Source organism: Mangifera indica, chromosome 9 (genome assembly GCF_011075055.1).
Source record: "Mangifera indica cultivar Alphonso chromosome 9, CATAS_Mindica_2.1, whole genome shotgun sequence".
Taxonomy (NCBI): Eukaryota; Viridiplantae; Streptophyta; class Magnoliopsida; order Sapindales; family Anacardiaceae; genus Mangifera; species Mangifera indica.
In genome coordinates, this window is record NC_058145.1 from 14,350,667 (window position 1) to 14,368,760 (window position 18,094).

The window sequence follows — 18,094 nt, forward strand, 5'->3', positions numbered from 1 at the left end:
TTTTTAAAAAGTAAAATAGTCTTAAAATAACGCTTTATTATTTGATTATCCATATCGAATCAGAACAGTATTAGTCTTCTTTAATCAACATAAAATTATTCATAACCACAATTATTAAAAACTAAATTTCTATGCATTTCAATCTGTTAGTGATTTTATTCTTCTCAATGAAGATTCGACAGACGAACAGTCTGAAAATGGTACCCTTCTACCAGAAGCGCTTATTTTTTATTATTCCATTTGCCAGGCTTGATGGCACACAGAATATGAATTCTGTCTGTAATTGGGTAGTCACGAATACGTTATTTGGCTTCATTCCCAACGTCATACAAGTTGAAAAGCTTGTCAACTGAAGATGTCTTGCCTTTTTTGGGCGTGCATGATGCAAAAGCCTCACTTAAACGCGGAAACGGCGGCACTTCCCAAAAACAAACAAAACCTAAAAGCCGAAGGAGTTTGCCCAGCACACACTGCAAAATCGCCTTTAGTTCATGCATGCCTTTCCTTCATGTCATGCTATACTCGTAAATATGTGAGACCATTCCATTAGCATGCAAATCCATATAAATAAATAATAAATAAAAATTTATATACAATAATAATATATTATAATATTATTAAATATTATTTTATTAATAATTTAAAATTATTTAATTATATAATAACATAACATTATTTATTATTTATATTAATAATACATGTAATTTTATTTATGCATATCAATTTGTGTTTAAGTGGATTTATTTATATATGTCAAATTGTTTTAATATAATAATAAATCTCTGAGATAATCTAATTTGTTCATTTTTGGTAACCTCTTTAAAAAAAAAAAAACTCGAAAATCTAATTTGTTCATTTATGGAAACCTCTTTAAACGAAAAATCCAAGGCGAATCAAGAAGTCACTTCCTGACTCCTTTAAGTGCTTACTTCGCCGATGACGTTCTCTCTCAACTCTTCACCAAACTGCCCTTCAGCAAAATGGCCACCGGCTACCCTCCTCCCAACCAAACTGGCAACCCTGATCCTCCTCCTAAGACCGCCTGCTCTTACCCTTCCGCACCGCCGCCCTCCCAGCCCTACGCCGACAATTCTTATTACCAAGACGAAACTCCTTTTTACAGCCGCCCCGCCTTTCTCCGCCCCTTTCTCATCACATTGGCCGTCGTCACTATTATCATCTGTTCCATCGTGCTCATCCTCTGGCTCATCGTCCGTCCACGTCCGCCCGTTTTCTATCTCACCGCTCTCTCGGTCTCCAACTTCTCTATGAGCAAATCTCAACTCACTGCCAACTGGAACGCGCGCCTGCAAGCATATAACCTAAACAAGAAAATGAGCGTCTACTACTACAACGTCGTTTCGGCGATTAGCTACAACTCCGTGACCTTGTCAGTAACGCAAATGCCGCCATTCTTTCAAGTCATCCGCAGTCAGAAGAAATTGACCGCCAAGTTAACGGTGGTTGGTTCGTACATTGGGGAGAAAGCGATGAATGTTATAAAGCGGGAGAGGAGCCGTGGGTCGGTGAGGTTTGATTTGAGGTTGGAGGCTTTTGCTAGTTTCAAATACGGCAGCTGGAGGATGAAGGTGAAGCGGGCCAAGATTTTGTGTGATAATGTGGCCGTCAGTCTTTCGTGGTATAGCGATTCGGGGAACTTAATGGGTGGTGCCAAGAAATGTAGGGTTCATATTTAGGTTTTTAGCCTTATTTTTTGTTGAAATTTTTTCCCTTTTTAAGATGATTTAATATAATATAATCCATGCTCTTGTTTATTGTTGCAATTCCATTGAGAATATTTTTGGTTTTTCCTATCTATTAATTTAAAATTATTTAACGCCAATACAAAAGACTCAATGGATGTCAGTAAGTCTCATCCTCGTGACCATGCGGACATCATCCATTCTTGTCCAGTTGAAACCTTTGGTGGGCTATCAATTTTCCATTTTCTTAAACCTTTCATCATCCATAATCAAATTGCGAAAGGGAAGAATTTTAGGAGTGAGTGGGAAATAGTCATTTAGCCTAGAATTAATTCTATAGTAGAATGGGTTGTTGAATATTCACTGAATTGTTCCTCTATGCAGGTTAAATTATTTAAAAAAAAAAAACAATATTTTAATCGAATACCCTCAAGCGGAGTTGGTGGGTATTTTCGTAAATAATGAATTTATGTTGGAATTATTGCAATTATTTTATTTCAATGGTATCTATTGTGAGGCCTTGATTTACCTTAGCCTTTTTCTTCAATTCTTCTGGTGATCATCTTCCATCTTAACCTCATCCGAGAGCATTTACGGTATGTTTCATTCTTCTCCTCTTTGGGTCTTAAACTTTTGCTTCTGTTGCTTCAGTGCCATAATTTCTGTTGTTTTTGTGTAATTTTGCCTGATGAAATGGTTTTTGAGGTTATCTTCGTCATTACAACAATCGGATTGCTTTTGCTTACATATTACCGTGTTTGAATTTAAAGCTCTTTCTTCTTAGTTAACGAATTCTTGGAATTCAATCGGTAATTGTGGGCGTTTTCCGGACTCAAAAAGTGCAACTAAGCTATTTATTAATTCTGGAATTGGAGTTTGAAACTAATACTTTCTTGTAATCTTATTTAACAATGGTGTTATTGAGTGAACATGATGGCATTCTGTTTGACTTGTGTTTGGGCTTGAAGAGATATAATTCAGCAAGCATGTAAATACAACAGCAGACTTAGAATTTTAAGTAACTAGGATCAGATTCTGTGATAAGAGTAATGTTATGCGAACTCACTTTTGTATACACAAATGAGTATATACATGATGTGTCCTCTTGTGATTGGGTGTTACTTTATTATTAATTCAAAATCATCCAATCATATAATAACACAAATGGGTATACCCAAAAGTGGATACACATAGTTTTACTGCTGTGATAAATATGCATTGAATATTCTTCTTCAACACATCTTCAAAATTAATGACAGTTAAATCATTTTTCTAATTTTTTTTCAGGCACTGGTGATGTTAGGTGTAACACCAAAAACAAGAGAGTAGTATTTGATTGTGATTTTTAGAATAAGAAAATTGATTAGTAAGATTTTAGTTTTATTACAGGTGTGAATGTAGTAGATGATTTTTTGAAATTTGTATCAAAAGTTTGCCACTGGTTTGATGTTCATCTATTTATATACATCATATTAGGCATCTCTAGGAATGTTTATTCAATTTGTTTCACTTGAAAAGTCAAAGTTTGTAATTCTTTAGAGTATTTTTCAAGTTGTGTTTGAGACCTAAAAGTTTTTGTTCAACATGATGTCATTTTACAAAACCATTTTTGACAAGTTTAACTTTTCAAGAACTTATGATTTTCAGAGTAGTGGTTTTATGAGTGTTTACTAGCAAATTGTCAATTTTCTTGCCCTGCAATTTAAGGGAAAATAGTTATGATAACAGATGTTAATCCAAAAAATCATCTAGCTAGATTGATAAACCATAAAACAAAAGTTATGTGAAGCCCTCGTTAACTTTGAGATTTTCTAAAAGTATTGTGGTTCAAAATACGTGTTTACTGGTAATTTAAAGTTTGATTTAGGCCTTGCCTTTAGATACTGGTAATGCTGAATGTTATGTAAGATAAAGGTGATGATACTTATGGCCTCCTAGAGATTTATGTTGGATATGAAAATACCTATGCAAAGTTTATTTTTGATGTTAAGAGTAAAGAACGAAAGCCTATATCACACACATGAGATCACAAGGAGATAAGTAGACTGGATCTTTTTTAAAATCACAACAGACAAATATGTTTTCTGTAAAGCACTTTCATAAAACGTGCTGTATGTATATGATTTCATAAATTAATGTATGTTCTTATGACGATATTGATGTGATATGACTGATCAATCAATATGCTCTTGTGGCCTTGCTTTTGGAGCTTATTTAAGAGAAAGGTATGTGGAATTGATTCTTATATATGTGTGTGTGTGTATGTGTGTTGCATAAGGCAGCTTTATTCAAGAAGGATGAGCACTTGATTGTGACTCGAGGTTCATTCCTGAAACCCATGATCTAATGAGTTAATGGTTTTTAGCGGTGGACATATAGATTAATTTCTCATAAATAATTGGTATATTAAATGTTTTTCTCTCTTTAGGTTTTTTTTTTCAATTATTATTTTCTTCCCGGAAAGTTATGATGTTAAGTCTAAAAATGCAATTAATTGCTTCCACTGTTAGTTGAACTTGTAGGTGTTCGAAGTTCTCCTTCAGTATTTTAATTCTGCATGGAAAATTAGTATTTTTAGTACCACCTATATGTTGTTTATTATGAAAAAGGTTGGTTTTTTTTTTTGTATTTTTATTTTTATTTTAGAAGAATCTCTGTGCTAATTATTTCATACTGTCTTTTGCGCAGTCTAATAATTATTATTCTTTTTTGAGAAATAATAATTTCTGACGCAGTCTTAACCAAATTTCATTGAGGAAGTTTGAAACTCTACTCCATTATGCAGTGGTTTGGTTTTTATTGATATCCTAAATCTCTATGCAGACCATAGTCAAGTTCCTACACAGAAATTTGAATCCCTGTGGTTACTGAGTTGGTTAGTGCCATTTAAGTGATGCTCATTTTGGCAAAAGATTAGCTAGTAGCCCCTTATATATGTTGAGAGACTCTGCACATCTGTGCATGTTTCACAATTCAACAAATTCCTGTTAATACAAAATTGTTTTTAGTCATGCTTTTCATTAGTAAATGAGAGTGATTTTTGGAGGATGCCACAATAAGATAAATCATTGGGTGGAAATAAAGTCTCTTCATCAAATAGGAATGTGATCTTCTGTAGCTTTTATTGTTTCTGAACTGATCGGAAGATGTTTTAGCTCACTGCTTCTGTTTTTGAAACTTGCCAGGTGACATGGGAAACAAACCGGTGTCTGTGAAGCAAGAAAGGGAAGAAATTTTCTTGAAAATTGTTCCTCCAGTGGACCGTGCTTATGTTCGATGGCTTACCCGTGATGTCAAGAGGATTCATGGATTCACCCCCAAAAAACCTTGTGCAGTGAAGCCACCTGATCATTATATAGAGTGCATGCGGTTAAATGGATGGTTGGAGGTGAACTTGGACGACCCTGATCTAGCCCATTTGTTCAAGTAGATAACACATAATTTATGACTTCTGTAAGGAAAGTGATTGGAAATGGGAGAGATGGAGTGACAGATTCTCATGCTGACTACATTAAAAGATGTCGATCATAACGTGTAGATGATACAGGCTGGTTATGGTCATAGTATATGTGTAAAATGATACGGGTTGGTTATGATCACAGTTTGTGATCACAATTTACTTATGTATTAAAATTAATTATGAATGTGATAGCATTTATGCAAAGTTCAAAGGCTTAATAAATTATGGTAAATTTCATAACCCAATTATCGATTATCTTTTATTTTAAAAGTTAATAAATAAAATTTTAAAGATATAAATATAAGAGTTTAAATTTTTATCAGTTTATTGATATTAATATTATATTTAAACTGAACAGTGATATCAAACTCGATAATAATCAAATTGAACCTGATTCAATACAAACCCAGCCGTATAAAACTTAAGAGTGACTTGATTTGTTTGCAACTCAAATATGAATATGAATGCTACATATTATATCACCATTTAAGTTAGATAAAGGCAACCTATTAAGACCTTTCTCACCTAATTATAGAATAATGGGCTTGTTACCCAAATTTCAATGACCTGTCGCAAAGACCTACACAACTTTTTGTTTTATTATCCATGTTCGGTTGTCGACAAAGATTAGTGTTATTAAAATGGAATTTAAAGTCAGACGAGACGAATGTGTTTTAGGTTAATTAATTTTAATTAATTACAAATAAAATCAAGTTAGAATAAATCCGAACAAAGCGGTGAAAAGTTAGGCGTTTTAGTTGGTGGAGTCATGCCCGCCAAATAATCGCCACTTTATTCTCCTTCTCAAAAGGCGCCAATCGCCGATTCTTTTAATTCATCACCTCCCTTCTACGTCCTCCATTATTGAAAATTGGATAAAAAATCTCATCTTTTCTATTTTGCATAAATTAATTATTTTTTAATTTACCATTATATCCTTATTAATAATTTGTTCTCTTTAAATAGGTTTTAAAAAAGAAAAAATAAATTTTAAATGTTAAAATAATTAAGGGGACAATTTGATAATTTACATATATGTATATATATTCTCGCCTCCTTTAGAAATATTTATTAAATATATATATTTTTTATGAGAGACCAGCTGGTTTTATCACAATCACATATATGCTTGGTGAGTGAGTGGGAGTCTCAATAAATATAAATGGACAAAAAATAAAAATAATTTATTTATGAATTAATTAATTATGAGCGCTTCCCTCCACATCTACATCCGAACCAAATTCCCTCCTTTCTCAACTCTTTCCCTCGTTTTCTACTCACTCTCTCTCCCGCTTTTTTTATTTTCTCTCTTCCCAAACGCCAGATCCCCCTTCTGTTTCCTTCTTCAATCCAATTATTTTCACTTCATTACACGTCCGATTTCACTACACCGAATATTTCTTTCAATTTCCCAAACCCTTGCTTTAAAATTACCCAAATAATTCAATCTCCATTTGGCTTCTGTTTTCCATGTCCAATTCACAGACGCATAACTTCTCTACACAGCCCAACGACACTTTCATGCAGCAGTCGTTTAAGCGCCAGCTCCCATGTTCTTCTATGAAGCCGCCGTTTTCAGTTCCCGCTGATTATCATCGCTTTGCCGCCGACCCTCGCCCACCCGATCAAGAATCCGAGGGCATCGTAGTTAAATCTCCAGTAAGCTTATCTTTTTAACTGGTTTTTTGGCTTGAATTTTACTCTTTTTTTTTTGTTAATGTAAATTTTGGTTAATTTTGTTACTCTAACTTCTGAGGTTGTGTTTTTTCTAGTATAATTGTGATTTACTGTTTCTGATGGGTGAATTTCATGTGGATCTGCTTGTCTGAGTTTTAGAATGTGGGTTTTGTGTGACCAGTGATGAGAATTATTTTTTGGGGCTTAGATTTGTTGAAGGCTGCCCGTTCAATGTTTTCATGTGAGTGTGATTTTGTGTTTTCTTAATCTGAATTTTTCTGGTTGGTGGTTTTATAAGGTCTTTGGCCACTGTAATCAATTACAAATGCTCCTTGTTATAATGGAGAAGATTTCTGAGTTTTAGGATCTGCTTGTTTGTTTGTGCTGCCTTTTTCTTGTACCAAAATGGAGCTTCTCTAAATCTCTCAACTATTTAACCTTTGTAGGCGAACATCACGTTCCCTTTTGTTAGTTAGAATTGAAACCTTTGACGGTTTACAGCTTAAATTTCTGGTGATTAAGATTAAAAAAAAAAAATCATCTTTTTGTTGCTGAAGTTGCTTGTTAAATAGTGCTTGCTCAATGAAAGAGGCTATTATCCAGTGTTTCTTTCATTTGATTGTCCTGTGACTTGGAAAGCAAATTAAAGGACTCTTATATCTTTTATTGAAGCCATGATTTTCCTTCTTTATTTGATCCTTTATACTCCTAAATTTATTTGCACGTTTTGCTTATTGTGATTTGAAAATGTTTATTAGCTATTAAAGCGGAAGAGTGGCCCTGCTGATAATGAAGTTGATTCAAGTGAGCGGACATCTGGTCTTGGATACACTGAAATAGTTACTAGCCCTCTCCAGACACCTGTATCAGGAAAAGGGGGAAAGGTGCCAAAAACATCAAGGCTTGCAAAGAATAGTAAATCCGGACCACAAACTTCAACTTCAAATCTGGGTAAGCATTACTATTTTTAGTTTTAGCGAGTCACAAATATGTAATTCTAGGACCTCTCTCTCACATATACTGACTGAATGGTATATATCAAAAGGAATTAATTGGTAGGTGCAATTACAGTTAGCTTTATTTGCATAAATAGTCAACTCTTGAGCAGGTTATATGGAAATAAAAGTTGATGTAATCGATGAAAATTATTGTCACAGCGTCACCTGGCAACAATCTCACACCAACTGGTCCCTGCCGATATGACAGCTCCCTGGGTAATTTTTTATTCTTTTGCATTTCTTTTCCTCTTTACTCTTTACTATATCAATGAATAAATGGTGGTTATTTTTCAAAATTTCTTCATGCCTAGCTTTTGATCTAGAGCAAGTACATTATTAAGAGTGAAACAATGTCCTTTAATTCAGGGCTCTTGACAAAGAAGTTCATAAATTTGATCAAGCATGCTGAGGATGGTATTCTTGATCTAAATAAAGCCGCTGACACTTTAGAGGTAACAAAAACTTCTTATCTTCATCCAATTCTATATCATTTTTTCAATTACTAGAAGGTTGTCTTTTGCCACAGGTGCAAAAGAGGCGGATATATGACATAACAAATGTCCTGGAAGGTATTGGCCTTATAGAAAAGAAACTCAAGAACAGAATTCAGTGGAAGTATGTATTTATATCTTGAATTTTGCACACTTTGTCATTTTTTATTGTTTAATGGTTTTGCTTCTGATCTGCATTGACTTGTGCTTTCATTAATGCCAGGGGCGTCGATGTCTCAAGGCCAGGGGAGGCTGATGAAAATGCTTCAAGTTTACAGGTGAGTGAAAAACTTCATCTTGACTTGAACTCTCTCTGATGTCTTAGTTTATGTCTGATAACTGCATTCAGCACTAAAACTGAATCAGCTCTTCATCATTTTAACTGGTTTTAATATGAACTGACCATAAATACATTCTATTTAAAATTCATTTGATCTGACTTATTATCAACTCTTCATCATTTTAACCGGTTTTAGATGATTAGTTTTCATAATAAAAATCAGAAGACTTAATAGACATTACTAGTTTTTCTTCACTTAGAAACTTTTTCTAATTTATCCAGTAGCACTTCAGCATTTCAAATTTCATCGATCTCTTGTAAAATAAAGTGATGTGGAAACATAAACTTGATAGTGTCTCTTGTGCTAACTAGTCAGGTTAGGAAACAAGAACTTGGCCCATATGCCATATGGCAATCTATTTTCTGTAGGAGGCTCTGTTTTCTTTGCCATCACCTTGATCTGCCCTTAAGGCCACCCTTTGAACTTACCATTTTCTGTTTACTGTTGGATAGTGAAAGATGAACAGAATTCTATCTAGGTTTTTTACATTTAACCTCAAGTAGTTAGTATAAGGCTTACGTGAGTTGCATTAGATTGATTTTTTCCCAGCATGCATGTAATTTTGAAAATTTTGAAATATACACCATTTTATGGTTCATTAGCCAAACATATAGTACCAAATATTGCTGGAAATTACAGGATTTGGCTTAATCAAATTTTTTCTCCTCCTGCAGGCTGACGTTGAAAGCCTTGCCGTTGAGGAACGCAGATTAGATGATCAAATAAGGTTCTGTAGTTGTGCCAGAGATATTGCTTCTCTATTACATTGTTTTTTAAGCAACCTTTTGGCATATGCTTACATTTCCAAATTGTTGCAGAGAAATGCAAGAAAGATTAAGAGACCTTAGTGAAGATGAAAATAATCAAAAGTAAATATCTTCTCTGATTCATGTCATATCATAATTTATAATTGTCAGGTATTTTAATTAATAGACCATTGAATTAGCTTGCATATGATCTCAGGTGGCTTTTTGTCACAGAAGATGATATCAAGAACTTACCCTGCTTCCAGGTTAGTCTTTTTCTTTTGTGTTTCTGTTGATGATTTAGACTGGTTGTATGTTCACTATATTCCTGAGACCGTGTCTCCACATTGTTAAATGAGTAAATAGTTGTTATTACTTATTGTAGAATGAAACCTTGATAGCAATTAAAGCTCCCCATGGCACCACTCTGGAAGTCCCTGATCCTGATGAGGTAAACCCAAAAATTATGCAAATCCCTAGAAAAAGTTCACTTGTTTGTTTGTAGATGTGTATTCCTCATCACGGCCTTTCTTTTCTGTACCAGGCTGTTGACTATCCCCAGAGAAGATACAGAATAGTTCTCAGAAGCACAATGGGTCCTATAGATGTCTACCTTGTTAGGTACCACTAGTTTCTTATGGTTAATTTACCATTAACCTCTTTTTGCATATCCTGATGCCTCTCTCTTTCTGCCACCTCTGTTATTCTAGTCAATTTGAAGAGAAATTTGAGGAGATACATGGTGCTTTGGCAACTCCAAACTTGCCATCAAGTTCAGGCTTTATTGAGAACCCTGTATTGACGACGATGACAACTGAGAGCAGAGGGAAGGAGATTGAAATACAGGGACAAGATGCTCACAGAGAGTGCGCTGATGTTAATGCCTCACATGATTTTGTGAGTGGTATTATGAAGATTGTTCCTTCAGAAATAGATGTAAGTTTTTTATCTTCTTTTGGTTGAATTATCATTGAATATCATTTGTTCAGTGGAAAAAAAAAAATTCTTTAGAGCACAAGGATGAGAACTTTGTTTCTTCCAGATGTCTGAAACATGTGTTGCTTGGTTTTCTATGTGAAGAATGAGAGGGTGATTTTTGTTGATGGAAAATAATGTAGTTAAATGCCAAAGGCTTTATTCAAGTAGTTGATAGAGTGACTGAGTGGGGCGTTGGGCTGGTCCAGATTCAAATATCTCAGACAAGAAGAAAAACAGATAAAGATTTTCTCACTTTTGAAACAAGAGCTTTCTTTAACAAATAGTTGATGAAACTGTGTTGGAAAATTTCAGTTTTTTAAGGTCTGTCATGTGGAAATGAGTTGCACTTATTGCAATATTGATTGTTTTCCATTTTCTTTCAGAGTGATGCAGATTACTGGCTTTTATCGGATACTGGAGTTAGCATCACAGACATATGGCGGACTGAACGTATCCTTTCTGATTAGACATTTCAATCTTTATTTCTTATTTTCTCTTTGATGCTTATAATGAGTTCAACCAAGATTTCCCTGATTCTCAACAAATAGCTGCTGTTGAATGGAACGAATTTGGTAATCTTCATGATGATTATACCATGGCTACTGTTAGCACGCCACGCGCCCAAACTCCACCATCCAACCCAACAGAGGTGTCATCTACTGCTAAACTCGAAAGGTGAAACGGATATGTGAATATATCAGAAGTACATGTAAGTGGAAATGCTTTTACCTAGCAGTTTGCCAGAGTTGGTGACTCAAGGCTTTAGGAGTTGCCTGATGTTGCTTGAACTCTGAGGCTGTAAGGAAAAGGAAGGAGGTGTCGGGGGTCTTCTACGGCTGAGTGATATTAATGATCCAATGTGATGTTGTAGTAAGTAAAGTTGGAATGTTTTCGTACAAGCCCTTGTAAATTATTGCATTCCTTTGGTTTGTTGTAAGCACATCTGATTAGCCTTACTGGCAGGCATTATTGGTTAGAATTATGCAGTATCAAGTAATGGAAAAACTTAATCTGATCATGACTAAAATAAATGATCAGAAACTATTATTTTGTTTTCACTATATCTTGGAAATTTTGATTAACTGAAAATGTCATAGTATCTGCTGCCAATGTGATGGATAGAGACTTTCAGGGAGTTTGGTTTGACAATCTATTTTTTATTATCATTATTATTTTTTCAGTTTATCATATAATAAAAGAAATTATTAATTTTTTATTATCATTAATGATGTGTTAAAAAATATAAAAGGTAACAAAATTATCATTATGTTGGATATTAAAATATTATTAAATCAATTTTAATTTAGTTATAATTTTTTTAAAATAAAAATATCTTTATTTTAAATAAATATAATAATTAATATAAAAATATTTTAAAATAATAATAATAAAAATATTTAAGTGAAATAATATTTTAATATTTTTATTATAATTTTTTTTATAATTTATAATTATACTAATATTTTATTTTTAATAATAAAAAATTATTCAAACCAAATTGCATGAGTGTTTTACTGTGTCGGAAATCTTACCACTTAACTTCAAAAGGATTCCCCAAAAGTTAAGGATAAAGTATGAACAAAAGATGTGTAATACATATTAAGGATGGTAGGATCTAAGCAAGTTATTGATCCTTTTCAACTTTTGGGAGTGAGAGCTGCCGTTGGAGAAACCTTATTGGAGATGCAGCCTTGCGTGCTGCATATGCCAGAGAAAAGGTTCCCACTTTTTGCCCGGTTGCGTCAGCTGATATTCCCACAGACAACATGAATTTTCTCTCCCCAACTTACCAAATCAAAGTGAATTTTGCACATTCTTAAATGGTTTTTGACCTTTTGTAGCAAAGCTTGAACGTCAATTCCTGCAGCAATTAAAACATAGCAGAGTGAGAAGGAAATCAAAGAGAGCAATGGAGGTGGCCAAGTATACTCCTCCATATTTGGCTAGCAGTTCTTTGGCTTGGTCCCCCCTTTGATTTCTTTACCTTTCCTTCCTCCTTGGAGCTGAATATCTTCAGAAATCCATTATAAAATATATATATACATATACTTCAAGGCAGTTAAGTTTTACAAACCAAAAGAGACAACACACAACTCAGTCTGCAGAAACGCATTACTCCATTCCACCCTCTCTTTCGTTAGTCTTTCTTATGTTTAATTGGTGAATGTAAAATGGTATACAAAATTAACTGAACTTTGTCTTTTTTGACCTTTTAATATAGCAATAGAAAACAACATCAATAGCATAAGGAATGATTCAATCACCATGAAACCTCTATTGTATTTCCATAAATAACAATCTTCATGTTATAGATAACCAGCTTCAAGGCCATACCTTTTAGTAACTTCCTCGGCAGAAGTAGAAGCAGAAGAGGAAGGTGGTTGTTGTAATTCTTGTGCTTTCTGTTGGATGGCTCTCATATTGAAGGTTTTGAAGATGGGTTTAGAAGATTGAAGGGAAGAAGTAGAGGGGCAGAGTTTGAAATTGGTTTTGTTGAAGGTGAGAGACGGGGTTGGCAGGGTTGTTGCTACTTTTATGAAACCAAATACTACTTAAAAAAATTCAAAAGTTAAACTCGATTTTTAATCAGATTTGGCTAAATCAATAGTATAACTAATTTTTTATATTAATTAGATCAAATTTAAAATTAATTTTTGATTTAACCAATTTAACTGACTAAATTATCCTGTACAATTTGGTTTTCAAATCATTGTGAGAGACACAGAAGAGGACTCATCTCAATTATGATAAAACCCAGTTTACCCTCACGATTTCCTAAGTCCAATTAGTATTGGACAAGGGACGAATTTAAAATAATTTATATAATTAAATGAGTTTAAATATGATAATTTATTTTATTTTATTTTAAAACAAACTAATTATATTAATAAAAGTAAAAATAATATTTCCCATTTTGTAACAAAATGGAAATAGTTATGGTTAAGTTAAATTCAAGTCAAACTTGATTTAATTTAAATAAAGATAAGTTTAAACTCGTTTTAAAAGAGTTTGAGTTTGACTTATTTAAAAAAAAGTCAAACTTAAACTCAATGGGAGATCTTAGTTTAACTCATTATTAAAATAATATCGTTTTAATTTATATTACTTAAAATGATATTGTTTTATATCAAATTTTTAAATTTACAAGCTTATCGAATTGAATACTTTAAAACTTGAATTTTAAAATATTAAACTTTTAAATTTAAACTCGTTTGTGTTAAATTTATTTCAAATTTATTTAAATCAAATTTAAACTTAAATTCATACCAACTTAGTTTGAATCTATCCTTTTATTATAAACTTATTCTCCCTTCTCAAAATTTGTGGTTAAGGAAGAGGGCCAAGTTGAGCTCAAAAAGGCCTTTACCCACTACTGCCTTTCCGTTCGTCTAAATTAACAAATTACAATTATGTGTTGAAATTATTTAAAAACCACCCTTGTATTTTCAGTAACTAAAACATTTATGCCAAATGTTAAAACTGAAATATTAATAATAAAAAAATAATTATAATTACATAGAAGAAATGACAAAAGTTTCATCATATATCGTAAACTTTGGCCAATGAAGTGGTGGGTTGGGTGAGAGAAGGGATGAAAATGAATCTACGGGGAAATAACAAGGCTTCGTGTTGATATAAATTGAATATCTAAAAAGATTTTTAAAATTTTGTTAATTTTAGGATAATTTAATAATTTAAAAAAGTGAAATAGTTAAAGATTATATAATAATTTAATTTTTTGATATTGCATTAGAATATTTTTTATTGACGGAATTAGATTTTGGGTAAAATAATTTGATTTATGTCATTATCTATTGGCTAAACCTTAGTGGGAGAATGTAGATTACTCTTTGAAAAAAAAAAAAAAGAAATTGACCAAAATGAAAGAAATCCAAGAATCCAAGGATCAATGGAAGTCCTGTGGTGATTAAGATGAATTTATGATATCTACCTTCTTTAACATTAATTTTGTTCAATTAAAAAAATAAATTATAAAGCCTAGACATATGATTTCTCTTTATACAATCAAAGATTTGATTGGATAATTTTAAAATTAAAAAAATAAATAATCATATCACAAATTATCATTTTAATTTATACAGATAAATCTATAAAATTTGTTTGTATGTATAATTTTATTAAAACAAAATTTCTAATTGAATTGAGGAATCATCACGGGGACAATGTTTTACTAAAAACATCTATGGGTGCAATTAATTTTTTTTTTAACTGAAAGTAAATGGATTTTTACAAGAATGAAAAATACCATATTATACAAAATTCTTTATTTTTTTTTTGAATAAAGGTTTCTTTTATTTATTTCAATAAGAATTTAAAAATTTAAAGTCAAACAATAAACTTGTTGACTTTGTAATCCATTATCATGAACATACAAACATTTTGAATTTCAAATATATATATATAATTTTAAATTAATATATAGATAAGATATTTCACCAAAACCCAGACCTTAAAATCCGCCATTAAAAAAAAAAAAAAAAAAAATTCCCCCTCAACAACATGAGAGAAAATGGCTCTTACCCATAAACGCCTTCTCATTCAAATCTCCCAAAAGCTTCCACCTTTTATTGAGAACGACTCTTACCAAATTAAACACTTTATCTATCAAACAAATCTATCCAAAATTTGAAACCTTTCCAACAAATAAATCTCAGTTTTCTTTTCTTTCTTTCAGTTTTCTTCCTCCGATGTCTACAAACAACAAGAAAAGTCTCCTTAAATCTATGTTCACAGCCAATGCAGGCTGTGGATGTGGCAACATGAAACCCTCAGATGTGTATGACCCAAAACCACGACCCAAGAAAACCCTAATTTCCCATAATATTATAAACCCTAGTTCTTCTTCAAGTTCTTGTGAGAAAAACAATGGTAAATCATCGTCAACATTAATGGACAGCGAAGACTTCTCTTCCACTTCATTCTCCTTCAACGCTGAGACCTCCACTTGTACGGAAGACTCAGAGATTGAAATGGATCCAACAAAGCCCTCTCAGCTCCCCAGTCCGTGCCCTAAGATGGTCGACAGCATTGCAGTGGTGAAGGAATCAAAAGACCCGTATCAGGATTTTCGGCAGTCGATGTTGCTGATGATTATGGAAAAAGAAATCTACAATAAAGATGACCTTCAACAGCTTCTCAAATGCTTCTTGCGGCTAAATTCTCCTTGCCACCATGATGTTATCGTTCGAGCTTTCACAGAGATCTGGAATGCCAAGAATGTGGATCATTCACAAAGCTAGTTTGATGGTAGCTAGCACATGTGTGGTAGCATGTGAGAACTGATTTCACACGTGGGAAATGGATTAGAGGGGGAAATGAGATCTTTGAGTTGTATAATAATGGTGGAGGCAAGGGTTTTCAATTTTATTTAATACTAATGTGAGATGTCGATATATATTATTTGTCTTATATTTATGCTGTGTCAGTTAATATCCAAAAAGGTCATTTACAAGTTACTGTGCACATTTAATTTAAGTGGTTGGGTGCATTTATTAAAAACTATGGGCATTCATATTATAACTTTTTGAATCTAAGCCAAAATTCATCTAAATTCAAATTCATTTAAACTCCTCTCAAAATTCTTTGAATTCGGTTTGAATTCAAATAACATTGTTTTGATGTTAGTTAAAACAATATCATTGATCTCATTTCAGACTCGTTTGAGTTAAATTTATTTTTAACCTTGAATAAACACAATTCGAATCCAGTTTTATTAACTTTTCATTGCATTGTTAATTTGATAAGCGGTGGCAGATTGTGTGTACTTATGGTTTACACTAAAACTGAAAGATGAAAGGAGTTGCAACTAATAGATTGCAGCAGGAATAGAAAATATTGTTGATGGCACTCTGATTGTTGTTAACAGAAAAACTTGAGGAGTTATATTTTGTCCTAACATCCGTCTTTAAAGAAAACTACATAAAATTTTAAAATCTCTTACACTGAGTTGCATTTAACTGCTACTAGCTTCTTCTCTTGTTGTTTTGTTGTACTTGGCCTGTCTTAAACCAGCGTCAGCATCCATCAACAACGTAACGAACAAATGTTATTCATATATAATCATGCGATTGAATAATATTTTATCTTTAATTCAAAGTTATTGAATCATTTGATGACACGTATTAAGTGTATATCTATTTATATATACTCAAAATAAATATATATAATTTTATCGTAAAGATAATACCCAAAAACTAAAACAAAACAACTCCTTTTAACTTTGTTATTAACAACAAAATTTCTTCATCAGTCTAACAATCAGAATTAAACAATCAACAACAAAACTTCTTCACAACAAAATATCTTCATCAGCCAAACAACAACGAACAATTGTAGCAACAGACAATTGCAAAGTTCTTCATCAGTCAAGCAAAATTTCTGCATTAGCCAAATAACAACAAACTGCTACAAAACTTCTTCAACCAATGCCACATAATTGCAAACTACTATTTTCAACCGGTGCCAGACAACAACATCTATCTAGTAACAAAAAACTACAACATTCAAGCACATCACTATCAACAATATCAAATAACAGCAACAGTGCTACTTCCAACATCTTCTGCATCAATCAACACCTAACAACATTCATAACACTACTGCATTGAATTAGTAGCAACAGCTTTCAAATTTCGCAAAATTGTTTGGAAGAGAGGAAAATATGGATGATGAGAAGTTCTCAAGAGCGCAAACAAATATTTTTTTCGTGCAAGCATCAAACCTGGCTATAGTTAAGGCTTTAGTGAGGATATGTACCTTTTGAAACTCTAAGGAGGCTTTTGGTTTGAAGACTATTTTATTATCAAAATTGAAAGAATATTTTAAAGATAAATTACATTGAAGATTATTGGATATAAATTATTATTATGTTTGATAAAATTGATAAATATAAATAATTATTGTGTTTGATTAGAGGTAATAAAAAAATATTAGAATATTATTTTACTTAAATTCCCTTGGATATAATTATTCTAAAATATTTTTTTATATTTTTTGTTATATTAATTAAAAATGAGATTTTTTTATTCTAAAAAAAATTAATAAATAAAAATATAGTTATAATAAAAATCAAGATTATCTTGACAATTTTTTTAATACCTAAGGTGACGATGATAATCAGATTATATTTTATCTTACATGTCACATTATCATTGATAATAAAAAATTATCAGAAATTTTTATTACTTATAAACCAAATGAGTATTATAGTAATAAAGAATAGATTTCTAAAACAATATTTATTTTTCTCAGTTCATACACCCTAAGGGTACATATTAATTATAAAATTTGATCTCGAATATGAGGAGCACTGAATTCAGTATACTTTATCTTGTATGAAATACAAGACAGACAGGCAAGAGAAATGACATTTTGGTTATAATATTAATAGTTAGGACATAAGGTAAAATTATAAGCCAAGTTTCAGAAAATAAACTCTTGAATCCAAATATATCCCTGGCATTTGTGTTAATACCTATATATTCAACTTCAATAGATGGATAGACTATACGCTCAACCTTTTAGAGACTTATTGGATCAAATTTGCTTTCGAGATAAATACTATACAGATGGGGATCTTTATCTTACAAAACTGCTTGGCCCAATAGAATCAAGCAGCGGTTCAGTACAAAAGATATCTCACTTGAAAAATTGGTCTAGAGGATAATGTGTCTTTGACG

General features: G+C 32.2%; 4 protein-coding genes across 6 annotated transcripts; all 4 read left to right on the plus strand.

Moving 5' to 3' along the window:
- Window positions 1-980: 980 nt before the first annotated feature.
- On the plus strand, window positions 981-1,697 carry LOC123226307 (NDR1/HIN1-like protein 26). The gene has a single exon (XM_044650822.1). The coding sequence runs from the start codon at window positions 981-983 to the stop codon at window positions 1,695-1,697; it is 717 nt and encodes a 238-aa protein (XP_044506757.1).
- A 471-nt stretch (window positions 1,698-2,168) lies between these two features.
- On the plus strand, window positions 2,169-5,367 carry LOC123225025. 3 transcript variants are annotated; one of them, XM_044648869.1, is made up of 3 exons: window positions 2,169-2,299; window positions 4,889-5,164; window positions 5,245-5,367. In XM_044648869.1, exon 2 carries the CDS (start codon window positions 4,894-4,896, stop codon window positions 5,131-5,133), a length of 240 nt encoding a protein of 79 aa, XP_044504804.1. In that variant the 5' UTR covers window positions 2,169-2,299; window positions 4,889-4,893; the 3' UTR covers window positions 5,134-5,164; window positions 5,245-5,367. The 3 variants fall into 3 exon arrangements, with proteins under 3 accessions (XP_044504804.1, XP_044504802.1, XP_044504805.1); XM_044648867.1 differs by having other exon boundaries at window positions 4,889-5,367; XM_044648870.1 differs by lacking the exon at window positions 2,169-2,299 and adding an exon at window positions 4,521-4,578 and having other exon boundaries at window positions 4,889-5,367.
- Window positions 5,368-6,363: 996 nt separating this feature from the next.
- LOC123224836 (transcription factor E2FB-like) lies at window positions 6,364-11,452 on the plus strand. Its single transcript, XM_044648560.1, has 14 exons — window positions 6,364-6,822; window positions 7,599-7,791; window positions 7,998-8,054; window positions 8,205-8,290; window positions 8,365-8,453; window positions 8,553-8,607; window positions 9,345-9,397; window positions 9,489-9,539; window positions 9,634-9,682; window positions 9,802-9,867; window positions 9,961-10,037; window positions 10,127-10,352; window positions 10,778-10,844; window positions 10,943-11,452. Exons 1-14 carry the CDS (start codon window positions 6,634-6,636, stop codon window positions 11,071-11,073), a joined length of 1,389 nt encoding a protein of 462 aa, XP_044504495.1. The 5' UTR covers window positions 6,364-6,633; the 3' UTR covers window positions 11,074-11,452.
- Window positions 11,453-14,887: 3,435 nt separating this feature from the next.
- Window positions 14,888-15,864, plus strand: LOC123226449 (transcription repressor OFP8-like). Its single transcript, XM_044650968.1, has one exon. It carries the CDS (start codon window positions 15,104-15,106, stop codon window positions 15,653-15,655), a length of 552 nt encoding a protein of 183 aa, XP_044506903.1. The 5' UTR covers window positions 14,888-15,103; the 3' UTR covers window positions 15,656-15,864.
- The last annotated feature ends 2,230 nt before the right edge of the window (window positions 15,865-18,094 follow it).

Coding starts and splice junctions, on each gene's coding strand:
- LOC123226307 (XM_044650822.1), top strand. CDS start 981: ATGGCCACCGGCTACCCTCCTCCCAACCAAACTGGCAACCCTGATCCT.
- LOC123225025 (XM_044648867.1), top strand. CDS start 4,894: ATGGGAAACAAACCGGTGTCTGTGAAGCAAGAAAGGGAAGAAATTTTC.
- LOC123224836 (XM_044648560.1), top strand. CDS start 6,634: ATGTCCAATTCACAGACGCATAACTTCTCTACACAGCCCAACGACACT. Junction 9,868..9,960: donor AAGTCCCTGATCCTGATGAG/GTAAACCCAAAA, acceptor TTTCTGTACCAG/GCTGTTGACTATCCCCAGAG. Junction 10,845..10,942: donor AGACATATGGCGGACTGAAC/GTATCCTTTCTG, acceptor CTCAACAAATAG/CTGCTGTTGAATGGAACGAA.
- LOC123226449 (XM_044650968.1), top strand. CDS start 15,104: ATGTCTACAAACAACAAGAAAAGTCTCCTTAAATCTATGTTCACAGCC.